Below are 19683 nucleotides of genomic sequence, written 5' to 3'. Positions count from 1 at the left end.
TCCTGGCCCTTATTCACACAACGCAGAACTGATTTATGCTGATCGATCAGAATTACCGAGGTTACACATATCAAATTTACTTCCTTCAGTATCTTTGAAATAGTGATAATAAAGAAATAACTTTTTCCACATAATCAGAGTAGTTCTGTAAACTACTGGTATGAGTTTTATATCAATATGATAATATTTGGGGAGAATTGAGGGGGGATGCATATCGTGGCAGGCTGGAAATCCATGTTGCCAAAAAATGCATCCATAACTAGAATTTACTTCCCTCCGGTCTCTATACTGTGTCATTGAACTAAAAGAGAGGCTCTGGGATGCAGTTCCACTCAACCCCAGATGCTGAGTTGGTCTTGGCAGCAGAAAACTTTAGTATCCATGGACAAGGTCCCGTCTTGACAAGGCAGAGTCATTCTTAGAATAAATCCAAAGTTGAACTGGTGAACATACTCCATGAGCTCAGTTCTTTATCCATATGTGATCCTCCATGTCTGCTGCTGCATCGTTGAGATGGACTTGGGTTGAGTGTAGGGCGGTTGTCGAATCAAAACTCGGGTTGTCGGTAACCGGATCTTGTTCCTTTCTCGAGCAGTGCGAAGTCTTCACCTCCCCGTAGTTCTGTAGCATCGCCCTTGTCTTAATCCTGCATCTCTGTGTGGTCTCAACTCGAATACTGAGGAACAAAGAACCCCGTTCCGTCTTTCTCATGTATTTTTATACCTTCTGCTGTTTGGTGGGGCACGTAGCGTGCACACTTCTCTACATTTCCTGCATTTCGGTTGCGTACACGTCAGCGACCCACACAACCTTCCTTGCACACTTTTCCTTGACGTCAAGTGCCTTCGGTTAGCCTCAACCTTTCTCCGAACTTCCTTTTTTTTGGAACTTTCTTGCTGAAGTTCTCTATCTGCACTCAACACCCGGTCCTTCATGCGTTTCACAATCCCACTTCTTGTTTCTTCCGTGCCGACAGCGCTTTCACCCCCTCAGCCTCTATTTGTGACAGTATCAGACATTTCCATTTACTTGTAATCATTACTTTTTCTCTATTTTATGTTTTTCCATTTCTACTTTTCAACCAGAATCACATTACTCATAACAGTAGTTCTTATTGTCATTAAGAAAATGATTACATGTATTTTAATCATCATTAAATCATAATAAATTCATATTGCATTTAAAATAAAGATTACATGAGTTTCCATCAACATTAATCATAATACAAGATTACTTGTTGCCTCCAGGCTTTTGTGACCTGTTTTCTGTGTATTCTAGAAAGATCTCAACCAGTTCCAACCAGGTTTCACGACAACAGTGGGAAAGGTAAATTTAAGCCTTCAGTTTCCATTTTCTGCCTATGTGGACAAAATTCTTAAAGTGGAATTTTATCCAATTGAGGAGTGCAGTAATACCAAATCATATTTGGACACTTCAACTCTCCTTTATTGTAAGCAAGGTAAATACACTCACTGGCTACTTTATTAGGTACACCTGTCCAACTGCTCATTCCCCAATGATGAATTAGTCAATCACATGGCAGCAACTCAATGCATTTAGGCCTGTAGACATGGCCAAGACAATTTGCTGCAGTTCAAACTGAGCATCAGAACGAGGAAGAAACGGGATTTAAGTGACTGAACGTGGCTTGGTTGTTGGTGCCAGACGGGCTGGTCTAAGTATTACAGAAACTGCTGATCTGCTGGGATTTTCACACACAACCATCTCTAGGGTTTACAGAGAATGGTCAGAAAACAGACCATTTTCCGCTCACTGGAAAGTATCCAGTGAGCGACAGTTCTGTGGATGCAAATGCCTTGATGAGGTCAGAGGAGAATGGGCTGACTGGTTCGAGTTGATAGAACGGCAACAGTAACTCAAATAACCACTTGCTACAACCAGGGACTGCAGAAGAGCATCTCTGAACACACAACATGTTGAACCTTGAGGGGCTACAGCAGCAGAAGACCAGACCGGGTGCCGCTCCTGGCAGGAACAGGAAACTGACGCTACAGTTTCCTGTTCTTAGCTGACAGTCTCACCAAAATTGGACAATAGAAGATTGGAAAAACGTTGCCTGGTCTGATGAGTCTCGATTTCTGCTGTGACATTCGGATGGTCAGATCAGAATTAGGCACCAACGACTTGAAAGCATGGATCCATCCTGCATGGTATCAACGGTTCAGGCTGGTGTGGGATATATTCCTGGCACACTTTGTACATTAGTACCAACTGAGCTTGGTGTCAATGCCACAGTCTGCCTGAGTGTTGTTGCTGACCATGTCCATCCCTCCATGACCACAGTAAACCATCTTCTGATGGATACTTCCAGCAGGATAAGGCGCCATGTCATAAAGCTCCAATAATCTCAGACAAGTTTCTTGAACAATAAGTTCACTGTACTCAAATGGCCTCCACAGTCACCAGTGAAGGCCATTCAACCCAATAGAAAACCTTTGGGATGTGGTGTCCTGCATGCGCCCTCTACTGCACATGTGAGACACTTTCAGGTCGTTTGGCCATTCACACTGCAGAACACATACAGGTCGCATTCTTGGCAGTGTGAACAGCCACGGCCAAAAAATCGGAATTGGGTCACTTCAGGCTGCAGTGTGAACGCACCCTTAGTGTGCATGTGTTTAAAAAAAATAAAGCTCTACTTGAAAGGACGTCAATTCGTGTTTCCCCATCAGGTACCCTTCCCCCAGATAGTGGGGGAAAACATGCACTATGTGTGTCTGATTAGGGCGCAGTTGGAAAGTGCAATAACTTTGCTGAAACGCGTTGTTTGAGCTTTCACGGTGTCTGTAGGTCTCTAGATAAGAGTGCTGAACAAGCATGCACGTATTTTACCACCTGGGTGGTGCGGAGCGGTGAAGAGACGCTGGAGGAACCGTATCTGATGGGGCAACACGAATTGTAGTAACACCAGCATTGTCAATAGTTTCTTCTTCTGTTTATTGTAGGAAGCAGCTATGTTTTGTGTCATACTATGCATGAGTTAGGGATTCCCTGACAGAAAAGATCAATTTACTCTGTTTACAAGACAACGGACACCGTTATGTTTCAGAAACATTGTACTCTGGAACACGTATTCAAACTGTGCAGTTGTCAGACGAAACATTCGATGGTTTCATGTACAGTGGGGCAAAAAGTATTTAGTCAGTCACCAATTGTGCAAGTTCTCCCACTTAAAAAGATGAGAGAGGCCTGTAATTTTCATCATAGATACACCTCAACTATGAGAGACAAAAGGAGAAAAGAAAATCCAGAAAATCATATTGTCTGATATTTAAAGAATTTACTTGCAAAATATGGTGGAAAATAAGTATTTGGTCAGCTACAAAAGTTTATCTCAATACTTTGTTATATACCCTTTGTTGGCAATGACAGAGATCAAACGTTTTCTGTAAGTCTTCACAAGGTTTTCACACACTGTTGCTGGTATTTTGGCCCATTCCTCCATGCAGATCTTCTCTAGAGCTGTGATGTTTTGGGGCTGTCGCTGGGCAACACGGACTTTCAACTCCCTCCAAAGATTTTGTATGGGGCTGAGATCTGGAGACTGGCTAGGCCACTCCTTCGCTACCCGGGTGGTGTGTTTGGGATCATTGTCATGCTGAAAGACCCAGCCACGTTTCATCTTCAATGCCCTTGCTGATGGAAGGAGGTTTTCACTCAAAATTTGACGATACATGGCCCCATTCATTCTTTCCTTTACACGGATCAGTCGTCCTGGTCCCTTAGCAGAAATACAGCCCCAAAGCATGATGTTTCCACCCCCATGCTTCACAGTAGGTATGGTGTTCTTTGGATGCAACTCAGCATTCTTTCTCCTCCAAACACGACGAGTAGAGTTTTGACCAAAAAGTTCCATTTTGGTTTCATCTGACCATATGATATTCTCCCAGTCATCTTCTGGATCATCCAAATGCTCTCTAGCAAACTTGAGACGGGCCTTGAAATGTACTGGCTTAAGCAGGGGGACACGTCTGGCACTGCAGGATTTGAGTCCCTGGCGGCGTAGTGCGTTACTGATGGTAGCCTTTGTTACTTTGGTCCCAGCTCTCTGCAGGTCATTCACTAGGTTCCCCTGTGTGGTTCTTGGATTTTTGCTCACCGTTCGTGTGATCATTTTGACCCCACGGGATGAGATCTTGCGTGGAGCCCCAGATCAAGGGAGATTATCAGTGGTCTTGTATGTGTTCCATTTTCTAATAATTGATCCCACAGTTGATTTCTTTACACCAAGCTGTTTACCTATTGCAGATTCAGTCTTCCCAGCCTGGTGCAGGTCAATAATTTTGTTTCGGGTGTCCTTTGACAGCTCTCTAGTTTTGGCCATGGTGGAGTTTAGAGTTTAGAGGTTGTGGACAGGTGTCTTTTATACTGTTAACGAGTTCAAACAGGAAGTTGCAGATCTGTGAGAGCCAGAAATCTTGCTTGTTTGTAGCTGACCAAATACTTATTTTCCACCATATTTTGCAAATAAATTCTTTAAAAATCAGACAATGTGATTTTTCTGGATTTTCTTTTCTCCTTTTGTCTCTCATAGTTGAGGTATATCTATGATGAAAATTACAGGCCTCTCTCATCTTTTTAAGTGGGAGAACTTGCACAATTGGTGGCTGACTAAATACTTTTTGCCCCACTGTAAATGTACAGTACAAACACAACAAAACTCTTTCATTTTCACCAAAATTTGTTGTCATGTAAACAGGGCCTAACTTGGGATGTAGAACATAGAGCATGACTAATGAGGAAGCTAATGCTATCACTGGGCTAATAGTAACGCATAATCTCTGGGACAAGGTAAAGCTGAGCTGAATGATACCGAAGACGAAATCCTAACTGCGATAAAGAGTTTTAAAATGGACGTTTCAACCTGACTGGACTGAGTCCTGCATGCCATCAGAAACATTGCTTGCCCTGGCGTCTTATTTTTATCCTTATTCTGCTTACTTGGAGGCAGCATTGTTGTTTCTAAATGTATTGGTATGGATAACCATTTCAGCCAAAATTAAATAAATATATACCAAGCTACGGCCCGCATCCGACCCACCTCCACATTTGGTCTGGCCCCCTGAACAATACCAGGGAGCATTCAGATGTTTTTCTTATATTGTATTTTCCGGTTTATGTGTGGATTTTTCTTCTTCTTTTAGCAGGAAGTGTGTCCTGTAAACTGTGGGCGCTTTATTTTGCATGGCACATTGCTGCCATCTGCTTGACTTGTTAGCGGTAGAGCAGATAAACACACGTGTCTGTTATGAACGCAGCATTCCAGGTCCAGTACCAGCATATACTTCATAACGTGCCTTTATGGCAACATATGAATTCCTCATATGTTAAGTTACTTAACCTCAATGGGATATATATACTAATCAGTCCCAGTGACAGTTTCACTCACGGTTTTTTCCCATGTGCCTTCTGGGTAAAAAAAATAAAACGAGAAATGAAAAAGAGATAAATGGAAAAGGGAAAATTAAAAAAAAAAGAATGAAAATGAGAAAATGAAAAAAGAGATAAATGAAAATTGGAAATGGATAAATAAAAATGAAAAAATGGAAAATAAATGAAAAAGGGAAATCGGGAAATGAAAAAGGCCATTCAGAAATAAATCTGGGAATAAATAAATGTATAAATGGGAATAAAGATGACAATTACCCATTTGTTTTTTTTTTACTCATTTATTTTTCTTTATTTAATTTTGGCTGAAATGGCTCTCCATATATTAGGTACTCTTTGAGAAGTAATTAGTTGTCTATCCCCATATTTATTCAGAATTCTTACAGAGCGGAGTTAAGCATGGCCTACTCACAAGCAGCCATTATTAGAAATTAAACCTTTTAACCTCTTTTAACTTAAAATTAACTTTGGTATCCCTCATAAGGCTAAGGATGTCATGTCAACAGAGGTCTAGGTAAAGAATCTGAGTGGATGAATCTACCAACAACCAAAACAGGAAATTGAGAGCTATTAGCTGAGGCTGAATAATTTGTGTTCATTGGGAGTACAGCTCATTGGGTTCGTATATTAGTCATATTCCTGTCTTAAGGTCAAACAATGGTGATGTGTTTCCTGCATTAAATGAAATACATTATAGAAGAAAGAAATAAAGATTTTCATTGGCAGTGTTTTATACAACGATATTGATTCCTTGTTGCATTTTATGTTTTTCAGCTATGGCTCCAAACAAGTCAGCTTTGATGCTGTTGGCTTCAATGATTCTTCTTCACTGGGCGACTTTCTCTGTGCGATCAGATCCTTCAGCCTCAGCTCTCGGCTTACAGCTGCCTTATGGAAGTAGAGAGAAAACAGAGAAGACCCTAACTGTTGCAAAGGAGTCTCTGTTTCTTTGCAAAGAGGCCATGGGAAGCATGGACTCCAAGAAGCTGTCGGCTGTAATGAAAGGCATCTCCAGCTTTGCTAGTTTCGCACCAGGAGTTGGAGCTGTGGTCTTCTCTGTGGTCAATATGGTCCAGGCCTTTATCCCTCAGGATGACCCGGTGTTGAATGAGGTAAAGAAAGGTTTTGCTGAGGTAAACCAGAAACTGGACTCTTTGTCCATTAAGATCTCCAACCTGGCAACAGATGTAGAATGGTTCAGTTATGTCAGCGTCTATTCCAGAGACGAACATACTATCCTCAACACCTGGGAGAAGTTTGGTGAGTTTCTGCATAGAACTGAATCTCAAAGTCCTGAAGAAACATCTAAGAAAATTAAAATATTCACCCACTACTATGAAAGTTCAGGAGCCGAGTCCAGTGTGTCCAATCTTTACCGCTACCTGACAGTGGACAGCACGTCTCTGAGTGAAAACCTCAACAGTCTGCTGAAGAAGAAGTTTAAATGTGACGTTTATATGATCAGCAGATACAACCTGCACTTGAGTAGCTTGTTTTGGAAAGAGATGGTGCTCAACCAGTTCTACTGGAAACTGACTGGTCTTAACACAAAAAGCAAAGAAGCTAAAAATGAGCAGATGTTCAAGAAGGTCTCTAAAGCTCAGTTATCGGCTGTGGAGTTCTGCCTCACCAACTATAAGCAATACTTAAAGAAAGATGTGGTGGAGATCACCAAAGATCAAGGTTCTGACCAAAACTCCCTCGCTCTTCAGGTGAAAGAAGTTTTGGACATCAAGTATAGCTGGTACAACTGGGTGGTGGTGGTGTTTGACCAAAGTCAGAACAAAAATATCATGCTTAATACTGAGTTTACCTTCACTACTGGCAACCTGGTAGTTGCAGTAGACTATACGGTAAAGGCAGACATGGTACATGTTGAAGAGATGAAGGATACAGCCAGAGAGTGTTTTGAAAACAAGAAGTGTGAACCTGAGACAATTTCACAATTCTTTATGACTGCACAAAGATGCAGTCATACATGGTTTCCAAAGGATCATGATGAGGAAATTACTATTCTTTTGACAAAATATGCCAAAATTACACAAGTTACCTATGGAGACCAGTTTGTAGAGGTGCCAACACCTTTTCATCGAGTGAAATGTTCCTGGCATGGCTATGGAAGTTGGATTTCTGTTCATTACTCCAGACTCTTACCTGTCTGTGTCAACAATCAATGTAAGAACAATGGAATATGCAAGAGGCTGCTAAGGTCCAACGAGTGGTTTTGTGAGTGTCCAGATGGTTACTATGGAGACACATGTGAAAAGCAGATGATCATAACAGAGTCTGACCCCACACTGACACAAGTCCCAACACCAGTCCCAACACTAGTCCCAACACTAGTCCCAACACTAGTCCCAACACCAGTCCCAAATAGCCCTGTAGTGTCCCAACAGCAGGTCATCATAATCGTAACTATTATTTCTGTTTTGATTATTTTGTTTGTTTTGGTGCTGATAGCGGTTCTGAAATGTCGTAACCGTTCTTCATGTTGTCAACACAAACGTTCCTGCTCGAAGTCAAAAGAGGCGGTGAACACCAGGGCTCAAAGGATTGTAGAAATCCATGAAATGAGCATGAGCCAATGTGTTAAAGTTAGAGAGTTTTCTTCTGGGAACATATGAGTAGTTAATGTCAAGGCCTAACAGATTCCTTGATAGAAACATCTGTAACTCCAGCTCCTTCAGGTTGCAATCCTGGTTTTCTTCTGTTTTTATCATTTCAGTGTTTTTTGTTTATGTCCATATATGCTATAGCCTGTTTAGTCCCCTGTATTCAGCATTATTTCTCCTTTGTATTTAGTCTGTTAAGGTGCATTCACACCAGCCGTTTAGTCTGCTTTAATCCAATTCTAGTCAGTCGGTTGGTTGGTTTGGGGAGATGTGAATACTCAATCGATGTGGATCAAAAAAACTAATGCTGGTCCGCCAACCAACCTCAGACTCATTTCGGTTGTGAACCAAAATGAGTTTAAATGCATAAGTGAACAGCAAACAGACTGGAGACCTCTCCACAAGCAGGAGGTGGACTATAGCACAGGGCATTCTGGGTAACTACAAACAAAACAAACATGGAATCTAGCGCTTGCAGGAGAAATGGTTCGTGGTGTTTTACCAAAGACAAAGAGAAATCATACAACCATTCAAATCTGACACTATGACATGACAAAATTTCTTGTGAATGTGTCTTGAAATGGTTTGTCTTATTACGTAAAATCATCTGAATATAACTTTGCATGTATTCAGTAGTTATATTTTTATTTAAATAGGCGGAGAAAAGATTTAATTTCTTTGATGTAAATAGTATATGTATTTTAATAAATAAAGGCATCCTGTTATTGATGGAGGATCTACAAAGCTTTGGCGTCTCGTTTCTGAATTTGGTCACAAATCTTGATGGTAGTTAGAGAAAAAAAAGGCAGAATAAAAACAACTAAAAAAAACATTTGGATAAAATGAAGCTGATCTGACTTTATGCTACTTAACAGAGTTTTTTCAAATGTCCAGATCAAGGAGAAAAAAAAGCTAAATATTTAATGATTTTGTTTAATATTGTAAAACAACTGATCAGCATTTTGTTAAAATTCTCTCTTCTTGCAGGTTGGTAACTTCCTGCGTTACCTAATGGTTACTGTCACTCTGAACCAAGGTTATGTTTGTTTCCTGTCGCAGTGACAGGATGTGGCTATGTGCAACAAACTAAATGTCATCTTCCTGAAAGAAATAAAACTTTGCTGAGCTTTCCTATAACAGTTTCTGTAAAGTAAAACTAAGCAGGTAAGATTTTTTATTACTTTGCTATTTCTACAGAAACTGAAACTGGAGTCATGAAATATAAATACTTTCTGCTTTGCGGCTTAGAAGAAAATCCTATGTAACATGTAGGTGTTAAATATGATGAAAACAGGAAATTATGTTGAATGATAGATTACGGTACTCATTCTGTTGTCTGAGGAGAGGAATTGTTTTCCTTTCATCTCTTATGTAATATGTTAACCTGATGCTGCTGAAGCTGAAGGGACAGGCAGAGAAATTATGATTTGATAATGACTTAAGAGTGGGAGCAGTTTGAAACGCAGACAGTAAACCTTCAGACAACTATTTTCTTTGCTGCAGAACAACTTACAGGGTAAAAACTTAAAATTCAGTCTTTCAGGAGATGATCTGTCTGCATTTCTATGCCCTACTATTAAATGTCTGCATGACTTATGGCTGTTATAGATCTTATAATGAACCTGAAAACTGAAAGCCACAAAATAATTTATTTTAGTGAAAATCAAATTTGTAAAATAATTTAAGATAGAGAGGCATACATGATTTTTTCCTCCAGGCTGAATGTCAGATTTAAAACCTAAATTCTGATTTTTACTTTGTTTCAATAAGTGAGCAAACAAAATTTCACAATTTCCTTCTAACATTTCCTCAACAAAGTTCCTCATTTCCAAATACTACAAAGATGAAGTGTTTGTTCTTCATAAATCAGATATGATTTTATCGGACGTCTTATTTCTGAATCAGCTGAAGTGTGTCTGGAGTTCCTAACAATGATTTTCATAATGATGGAAGAGATTAAAACAGACCAAAGAGGCAAATGTGACTGAGCACCTTCTTGCACTGGACATTGCTTCATGAAGCATATTAACAAATTCATAAGTATTATACTAATGTAACTGAAGTTTCAGTTGGAATAACTCTGGTTTTAGATCCATTATTTTCAACAGATGTGTCCAAATTCAAGGGTTGCATCCTTGAAGGCCGATTACATCTCAGTGATGCAACGATCCGCATGCAGCCCAGAAATGCTTCGTTTGAAGCAAAAGAGTCTGGTGTGTTTGCTGCCCACCACATCCAAAGGTTCAAGCAACAATGATGGAGGAAGTACAACGGCAAATTATGGATGTTGTAGATAGAAAAAAGATAATAAATTTCCATTAAAAATTATAGAAATTTTCTAGAAAAAAACTTGGAGATTTCTGAAATGTTGAAAATTTTTTATTTTAGGAACTCAAAAAATGTCCAAAAGATGGAAATTTTAAATAGACTGACTACAAGTGTGAAGACACATGTAATGCTAATTAGAGGAGACACTATAGTTTAAAATGTCTCTGTGGTCAAATTATTTAAATTTATTTTCCAGAGATGCCATCATTTTTTATACATAATTTCTAATAAGATGAAAAATATTTAGATGATAGTGTCTAATAAAAAATATTATTTGGTTTTACATGTAAAAACATCATAACTGAATTTCTGAAATGGTTCCGTTACAGATTCTTGTTTCAGTGCTGTCCTCCATCCATGCCTTGACGCCATAGGAATGCAGTGGAGTTGGACCTTTGACTGTCCTCTGAGTCAAAGCCTCAGCATGGTGCAGCTGTGAGAAACGATGGCAGGAGCAGTAGAGCTGCTAGAATCTTTGGAGGACTTGGGAGACAAAGAATTTAAGAAGTTTAAGTGGTACCTGCAGCAGGCAGAGTTCCTGAAAGCCATCCCATCCATCCCAAAATGCCAGCTGGAGAGTTCAGATCGTCCGGATACCGTGGACCTGATGGTGCAAACCTACAGCCGCCGGTGTGTGGAGGTGGCCAGGATGGTTTTACAGAGGATGAATAGGAATGATCTGGCAGAGAAGTTGTCAAATGCTGCATCCAAGGCTGCAGAGGAGGTTTCTCAAACAGAAGACTGCAGTCATGAGGTCATTGTTGGCAATGAGGAGGTTGAAGTCCTGCCCAAGAACAGGCTGGTGTCCAACGGAGCAGGAAATCAACCCACTGAGTCAACTGAGGAACAGCCTCTCGACTCTCCTGATCCACCTTCACCAGAGCCGTCTGATGAGCCAGTTCCTGCCAAATCTGGGGAAAATGAAGGTCTAATGAACTCATCGCCAAACAATCTGCTCTCTCCTGTCTCTGTGGTGGTCTGCAGCGATGAAGAAAATGAGGCAGATTTATTTATTTATCCATCTGACGCAATCACAAAGCAACCTGAAGGTAATCTTCTGTAAACAAGGTCCAAACAATGTTCTTTATAAATGCTGTACCCTGGACACTTGCAGTTGCCTTCTCATTTGCATATTGGTGTATGATTGTGTGCATGTTTGTAAGTTTGATTGAACGTTGGTTGAGAGAAAGTGCTTTAAGTAGTCAGAAAACCACATAAATTTACATTTAAAACAGTTTATATTACAACCTTAGGATAATCTCCAGGCTGACACCCCAATCAGCATTTCCCAATTCTTTAGGAACTGCATCTATCTCACATACCAACAATGGACACTGTTTCAGGGTCAACTATGGCTCACTATGGAAAGAAGAGTAGTCATATTTCCATCCAAAACTTGTGGGTTTGATTACAGTTTCCTGCAGTCAAACATTGGTGTGGATAAGACACTTATTCCCAAATTCCCTTCCAATGTGCATATTTGTGAGTTTGATTAAGTGAATGTTGGTCGAGAAAACATGATTTCAGGCGTCAGTATGACATGAGTATGTAAATTCAATCCACATACTGCAGAGGTGTCCAAAGTCAGCCTTAAAGGGCCGGTATCCTGCATGTTTTAGTTCTCTCCCAGATTTAACACACTTGAATCAAACGATGTCTTGTTAGCAGTCCTCTGCAGAACATTGACAGGATGAGGGGGGAGTTACAGCCAACAGAGAGAGATGATTAAAACATGCATAATGCCTGTCCTGGAAGATTGACTTTGGTCATGTCATACTGACTACTCAAAGCAATTTTTCTCAAATAATATCCACTCAGTCAAACTCACAAACATCCAAACATTCATACGCTGAATGGCAGAATGGAAGGAAATTTGGAGTTAAGACCCTTGCCCAGGGGCACAACCCTGATTTACACTTTGCTAAGACTAGCCAGGGACAGATCATTTTCCCTTGGCACCTTGCTAAATTCTTTTGTTTTCAGAACAGCTTTAATTCTTCCTGGCCTTTTTCTTCATCTCAGAAGACTCTCATCCTCAATGCTGTGCATTGAGGATGAGAGTCTTCTGGTCCATCACAGGCCAAAGGTCCACTGTTGGACTGGGATCTGGGGACTTTGTGATGTTCAAGATGTGAGATGACCTAAGTTTGGTGGTATTCTCAATTTTCTTTTCGGAATAAGCCATCAGAAGATGGGTCCACTGTGATAAAAGGAAGAACATGGTTCAATGTCCAGCCTTGATGGAAAACTGGTTGATACCGATACCAATCAGTTTAATCCGGTATGACCGGTCTTCCATCTCCTGTTTCTAGCTTGTACAAAACTCTCCTGCTTGTTCAATGCCTGGTGGACTGGATGGAAGAATAACTGCTTATCCCAATGAGCAACAGTCTCTACAATTGAACCAAATGTCCATTGTTGGTTTGTGAAATACATAACACAAGCAGTTCCTCCAGAATCAGAAACTACTGACCGAGATGTCAGTCTGGAGGTTATCCTAACGCTTTAGAACAGGGGTGGGCAATCCTGGTCCTCGAGGGCCAGTGTCCTGCAACTCTTAGACGTCTCCTTGGCCCAACACACCTGGATCCAATAGCTGAATCACCTCCACAGTGCAGTCAAGTTCTCCAGAGTCCTGCTAATGACCTCATTATTTGACTCAGGTGTGTTGATGTAGAGACACATCTAAAAGTTGCAGGAGACCGGCCCCCGAGGCCTGGAGTTGCCCACCCCTGCTTTAGAAAAAACTGTAAAGCCTGTAAATTTACAACATTTTCGGAGTTATAAGACCAGTGTCCTGAATGATGTTTCATGTGTCTATAAGTAGTTATGGGTGCAGCCATCCAGATTGCTCAGGATTTGTTTATTTTTGGCAGGTGTGAAGATGTCAGCACTGCCTTGTCCACAAACCACATCAAGCCCGGCTGTGCTGCAGTCCATCCTCCAGAACATGTTCATATCTGTGAAAGATGATTGGTTGGAGAACCATGACGAGGAGACTCTATGCTACCTGGATCCAGAGTTGTTCATCACGGATGAACGGGGTCAGCATGAGGTCACAGGCTCAGAAACAGAAACATCTAAACTGGTGAATATCAGCAGCATGTTTCAACATCTGTCCAGAAGAGGCAAATCCAGCAGAACAGTGGTGACCAAAGGGTGTGCTGGCATCGGCAAATCCTTCCTAGTGCAACAGTTTATGTTGGATTGGGCTGAAAAGAGATTTAATCAAGAATTTCATCTCGTTTTCCCTCTTGATGCTCGTCGGCTGTGTTTATGGAGAGGAGAGAGGTTTACTCTAGCAGAGCTAATTCACACAGTCGTTCCGGGAATGCCGTCCAGCGGCATTACGGAGGAGACTCTTAGCACAATCTTCACAGATTTACAAAATGTGAGAGAAACCAGCTGTGACAGCAGTGAATTCAAACTTCTGTTTATCATCGATGGTCTGGATCAGAATTTCCTCGAGTTTGACTTCATCAGCGGGACAAATAAATCGAACGCAAGAAAGTCAAGTAGAGTAGAAGTGCTTCTGACTAAGCTCATCATGAAGAAATTGCTTCCTGCTGCTCACCTCTGGATAACCACACAATCTGAAACAGCCAGTCAGATCCCTCCTGAGTGTGTTGACATGGTGACGGAGCTCAGAGGGTTCAGTGACCTGCAGAAAGACGAGTACTTTAAGAAGAGATTCAGAGATGAGCCACGTGCCAGAGAAATCATCTCCCACATCAAGACATTAAAAATGATTCATTTCCTGTGCCGCATGCCTGTTTTCTGCTGGATCACTGCTGTAGTTCTGGAGAATCTGTGGGAAACAAGAGAGAGAGGAGCTCTTCCCAGCACCCTGACGGAGATGTACACAGAGTTTCTGGTGGTTCAGATCAACCACATGAAGGAAAAGTATGAAACTGGAAAGTGCATCATGTGGATCAAGTCTCTGGCCAAACTGGCCTTTAAGCAGCTCCTCAGAGATAACACTGTATTTACTGAGGAGGACTTAAGAAGCTGTGGCCTTACAGTGACATCAGAGCGCTCTGAATGGTTCAAAGAGATCTTCAAGACATTTTCTGGAAAGATGTCAGACAATTACCAGAAGATGATTTCTTGTTTTACTCAGTCCAGCATTCAGAAGTTTCTTGCTGCTGTTCATGTGATCACTTCCCTGGTCTCCAAAAACAAAAATGTGATGCCTGAGTCCTGGATGACAGTTGAGAACTGGCTCCCCTGTTTCGCCAGAACCTCAACAACAAAACTTCATAAAACAGCACTGAAGAGAACCTTGAAAACTCCAAATGGACGGCTTTTGTTGTTCCTACGGTTCGTCATGGGTCTTTCTCTGCAGACAAATCAGTTTCTCCTACATGACCTGCTGGCACCAACAAGAAGTACCTCATGGTCCAACCAGAAAACAATTAAGTACATGAAGCGAAAAATCAGTGAGAGTACATCACCAGAAAGGGTCTTAGTATTGTTTCTCTGTCTGAATGAGCTGAGGGAGGACTCTGTTGTGGAGGAGATCCAAATGTGCCTGAGATCACGATGTCTTTCCAAGGATAAACTATCACCTGATCAGTGGTCAGTTCTGATCTTAATCTTACTATCGTCAGAAAAACATCTGGATGAGTTTGACCTGAGCAAATACTCTGAGTCAGAGGAGGTTCTGCTGCAGCTCATGCCTGTCCTGGAAGCCTCCAGAAAAGCTCTGTGAGTACAAAAAGGAATACTTAAAACAAACTGATGAGTTTTTATAATTGATTTACTTGTAGAAGAAATTGGTTGTGAAAGACCAAGTTCCAAAGTTTTACATTAAGTGTGTTTTCAAGTCTCAGTACTGTGGGACAAAACCGGGTAAGATACATTGGAACAAACAGGAGGATTTTTCAAAGGTTATACAGTTTGATTAAGGCTGAAGCGATTAATCATGTTTAATCGATTATTGAAATAATTGCCAACTAATTTAGTAAACCATGAATTGTTAACTGGGGTATACAGACTCTAGAAATGTCCTTTTGCTGAGAGAACAAAATAGCAATTAAGCCAAAACTGTACATAAAATATACATTTTGGATTTAAGATTAAGAAAATCCTTCTTTGACTGTAAATATTCTACCCCAAGCTCCTCAGGTGGACTAGATTTAGCTTCAACTAATTTGAATTGTGCTATAAAGTTTCTCTATTAAGCACATTTTGGTATGAAACTGTTAATCATTTGTTAATAGTCAACAAATGAGCTGTACTGATGTTGAGTCAAGCAGGAAGAGCTGAGCTTTCACATGTTGATGTTAGAAATATTTTTAAGCTACAGATGTTCACTAACGGTCAAAAATGCTGTTATCACATTTTAGACAATAATATGTTTATTTTCCCATTGCAAATGAATCAATTTTTGTTCATTTTTTATGTATTTCCAATATTACATGAAAAAGACTTCAATAAAAAACCTGCAGAATGTGTCAATATTTTATCTGATTACTTGTCAGAATAATAGATTAATCCACAACTAAAGTTGTTGCTAGTTGCAGCCATATTGTAGCTGGTATTATTATTTTAATTTTTGCTGACAAATTTATTTTATTTTAAAGGGGAAAACATCAAGTAAACCGTGTTAGGTTCTTGAACAACTGTAAGATAAGCTGTTTTCTTTTCTAGGTTAAGAGGCTGCAGATTGTCAGAGCGATCCCTGGAAGCTCTTTCTCTGGTTCTCAGTTCTCAGTCCTCCAATCTGAGAGAACTGGACCTGAGCAAAAGTGACCTGCAGGATTTAGGAATGAAGAAGCTGTTCTCTGTTGGGCTGCAGAGTCCAAACTGCAAACTGGAGAGTCTCAGGTTGGTGCAGCGGTTTAATTATGATGAATAGCACGACAGTCAAACTCGAGGCCCGGGTGCCAAATCTGGCCCACTGTAGCTTTTTATGTGGCCCTCTACACTCAACTCTTGCTAAATTCACACAAAATCAAAGCTTTTTCTGATTTTACTGCAAATTCCTCTCAAAATTGGCCAAAAACATTGTGTTTAAGTGACTGCTGCCTCAACCATATTTAATGTCAAGTTGTAGTCTGTGATCAATACATTGATTAATAAAAAGTCACATTTAACATCATACATTTCTAAATTAGCATTAAATCTGTGATTTTGATTGCAAAAAAAAACACAGAACAATCATGAAATCCTGCATAGACTGAAAAGGTGTTAAATATTTCATTTTAAGAATCACTTATTGAATGTTGAAACAAATAGCTATTTATTGATATTTTAACAGTATGACTGTTTCTTTTATTATGTTCAGTTTCTTAAAATGAAGCTTATTTGTGCTCTGGCAGGATGTCTAACTGTTTGGTTGCGGAGGCTGGGTGTGATTGTTTGGCTTCAGCTCTGAACGCCAACCCCTCCCACCTCAGAGAACTTGACCTGAGACACAACAATCCAGGAGAGTCAGGAATGGAGCAGTTAGTCGCTGGACTAGAGGACCCAGCCTGGAGTCTAGAGACACTAAGGTATGTGGACAAACATGCCAGCTTGTTGAAAGAGAAAGTTCTCATAGTTTTGATGAGCCTCATTCACTGAGCTGATGGGGATTTCTTTTTTTAGGTTGGACCACTCTGGAGAGCAACCTGATGTCAAGCTGCAACCTGACATCAGGAAATGTAAGTTTCTATGATCACTCTGACTTTCAAAACATTTAAAATGCAACAAGCATTAAAATTAAAAGGTAATTCATACAAAATTTAACTACTATGACTTAAAAAAAACAGCTTGTTCTGTTTTATAACTCTTAAGAGAAATCTTCAACTTGTTTGATGTTTTAGTTAAGAAGTCTTAATTTCAACATGGCGACGCCCATGACTCTTACAAGCTTTACTTTCCATAATAGTCAAACACCACTTAATTTGTTCAGTTTATGTTTGCAGGCGCTACAAGTAACACTGATTTTAGATATCGATGTCCCGATCAGATTTTTTTGGCCCCTGATCGGGTCAAAAGAGTCAACATGTCCCTTAAATTTTATCCTCCTTATATCCACGGAGGCTACGGGAATAAAATGAAGATATTTATTTCGGTGCGACAGAATAACTATATTTACCATAATCCACGGTAGCTCTCTGTTTTGTTTGTTTGTTTGTTTGTTTGTTTGTTTTTTCAGTTCCCTGATAGGGAAATGACGCCAGAATCCAATCGAGTCTGAAACCAAGTGATCAAGCCGATTTCCGATCACATGATCGGATAAGATTCCTAATTTTAGTTGCACTGTTACATGTGTATGTTGCAAAATAAATATGTTTATACCACCTTTTATGGGAGGAGCTACCAAAGAAACGCAAACTCCACTTTACACGTCGTAGCTGGGTGTAATGGGAGTTCCTCCCAGTTTCCCAGTGGGAAATCTGACTTTGGAGGGCGTTCCAGTTGATTTTTCCAACTGGGAAGTCGGAATTTCCCTTCTTCAGACTACAACTGGAACAAAGTATAAGATCACGATCTTGGTCTGTTTGAAAAATGTTTTAATGTTAGCTGGAAATATTTTTTTGTCAGTTTTATTTATTAAATCATTTTATAGTTTTATTTTTATTTTTTATTTTGCTTTTTTTATTTACTTGTTATTTACTTTTTACCTTTTTGTTTTAATGATTTAAGTTTTATTTAAATTCTATTTTTATTTACCTATTTCCTTATTACTTTTTTTTTTACACAGACAGATTAACCTTACATGCATCGTCAGAACTGAATCTTTGGTTCTTTGAATTTACCAACTGTTGTTTCTGATTTTCTCTATCAGATACCTGTGAACTTGAGCTGGACCCAAACACAATAAACCAAAACCTCAAAATGTCTGAAAGCAGGAGGAATGTATGTTCAGGTTACCATGAGTATCCGGATCATTTTGAAAGATTTGACTTCTGGCCCCAGGTGCTGTGTAAACATGCTCTGCCTGGTCGTTGTTACTGGGAGGTGAAATGGAAAGGACTGGTTGAAGTAGCTGTCAGCTACAGAGGAATCCGCAGAAAAGGAAACACTTTTAAATCTCTGTTTGGAAGAAATGACAAGTCCTGGACTCTGACATGCGGCCTCAACCGTTTTGGTGTCTTCCATGACAAAGAAAAAAAGGAAATACGTTTGCCTTCTCGTGTTTATGACAGAGTAGCAGTCTATGTGGACCATCCTGCTGGTATCCTGTCCTTCTATGTGGTCTCCTTTGACACATTGATCCACCTCCACACTTTCCACACCACATTCACCAAACCACTTTATGCTGGATTTGGATGTGATCGAGACAAGGCACTTGACTGGCTCAAAATTAGGTCTTCAGTGTCCATCTGTTCACCGTTAGTAGATGAGTCTGTAAAAACTGCTGCTGAGCAGAGATCAACTACTTAGGTAGTAAATACGTTGTTTAATATCTACTAATTTAAAATTACAGTAAACTTGTTTGGGTTTTTTTTAAAGTATAAAAAGGAGTTTGTGTTGCTGTTCTTGTCATTGTTTTAATTAGATTAACAAGATGAAAATATTGACTGGTTCCAGGATGGAAGAAAAATCTTGCCTAAGTTTGAGCAATGAAATTTATTTTTGATTAAAAAAAACATTTCTTATGTATTTAAATAAAATAAAATGATTAACGTTTTTCCTCATTAATCTCTTAACCCAACTGAGACTTTATTTTACCCAACTTGTATTTTATTTAATCTGTTCTACTGATTTGTTTTTATGTTTTCACGTGAGTTTTTAATTTCTTTACATGGCTGTGTGTTTAGCGTTTTCATTTTATTTGTTGTTTTCTTTTTTATTATTTATCTCTGATGTTCAGCACTTTGTCTCAGCTGTGGCTGTGCTAAGGAAATTCATAAATTAAGCTGAAAATGAATATTGGTGTCATTAATTCCATCACTAACTGAAACACATTATATAAATGAGTGTTTTAAGCCCTTCCCTTTTTCAGCCAACCTAACATGCTTTTAATAAACTGGAATCATCTGAATCAAGTGTGTTAAAGTAGAGAAACATCTAAAACAAGCACGACAGAAACAATGATATAAATTACATTCATATTGATGTTTTCAATTCTTTGTTTCCTTTTATGCTGATTTTCTGCTTGTAGTAAGAAAAACACAACATTCAAGATTAGCATATTGTACCAAACCCAATATGCAAACCGGACATTGCTTAAATAAAGAGATTTTTTGTTGAAAAGTATATAACATTAATACCCAGGGGTGAAAGTAGTTTTAAATTCTTGGGGGTATTATAGCACAAAAGTATTTATATACACACATACACACACACGCACACACACACATATATATATATATATATATATATATATATATATATATAT

The 19683-nt window shown here is 39.6% G+C and overlaps 2 protein-coding genes across 2 annotated transcripts in view; both read left to right on the top strand.

Moving 5' to 3' along the window:
- Positions 1 to 9083, top strand: part of LOC106934519 (uncharacterized) — a 15725-nt gene extending 6642 nt beyond the window's left edge. The window contains exons 2-3 of the mRNA XM_015014484.1: positions 6184 to 7820; positions 9009 to 9083. Of these exons, the coding sequence (XP_014869970.1) occupies positions 6186 to 7820; positions 9009 to 9083 (1710 nt within the window). The 5' untranslated portion in view covers positions 6184 to 6185. The remainder of the gene's footprint in view (positions 1 to 6183; positions 7821 to 9008) is intronic.
- A 3-nt stretch (positions 9084 to 9086) lies between these two features.
- On the top strand, positions 9087 to 19082 carry LOC106934535 (NACHT, LRR and PYD domains-containing protein 3-like). The gene is made up of 7 exons (XM_015014511.1): positions 9087 to 9185; positions 10679 to 11398; positions 13226 to 15056; positions 16002 to 16178; positions 16673 to 16846; positions 16941 to 16996; positions 18127 to 19082. The coding sequence occupies exons 2-7, from the start codon at positions 10795 to 10797 to the stop codon at positions 18723 to 18725; spliced, it is 3441 nt and encodes a 1146-aa protein (XP_014869997.1). The 5' UTR covers positions 9087 to 9185; positions 10679 to 10794; the 3' UTR covers positions 18726 to 19082.
- Positions 19083 to 19683: the final 601 nt, after the last annotated feature.

Source organism: Poecilia latipinna, unplaced genomic scaffold (assembly GCF_001443285.1).
Source record: "Poecilia latipinna isolate Pla-1442-1.1 unplaced genomic scaffold, P_latipinna-1.0 Scaffold1820, whole genome shotgun sequence".
Lineage (NCBI taxonomy): Eukaryota > Metazoa > Chordata > Actinopteri > Cyprinodontiformes > Poeciliidae > Poecilia > Poecilia latipinna.
This window is presented reverse-complemented; position numbering and strand designations above follow the sequence as displayed.

What these genes read in the sequence shown, in the direction of transcription:
- LOC106934535 (XM_015014511.1), top strand. Translation starts at nt 10,795, where the DNA reads ATGGCAGGAGCAGTAGAGCTGCTAGAATCTTTGGAGGACTTGGGAGAC. An exon ending in AATCACAAAGCAACCTGAAG is followed by an intron (nt 11,399 to 13,225) that starts GTAATCTTCTGT and finishes TATTTTTGGCAG; the next exon opens with GTGTGAAGATGTCAGCACTG. An exon ending in GCAACCTGACATCAGGAAAT is followed by an intron (nt 16,997 to 18,126) that starts GTAAGTTTCTAT and finishes TTTCTCTATCAG; the next exon opens with ATACCTGTGAACTTGAGCTG.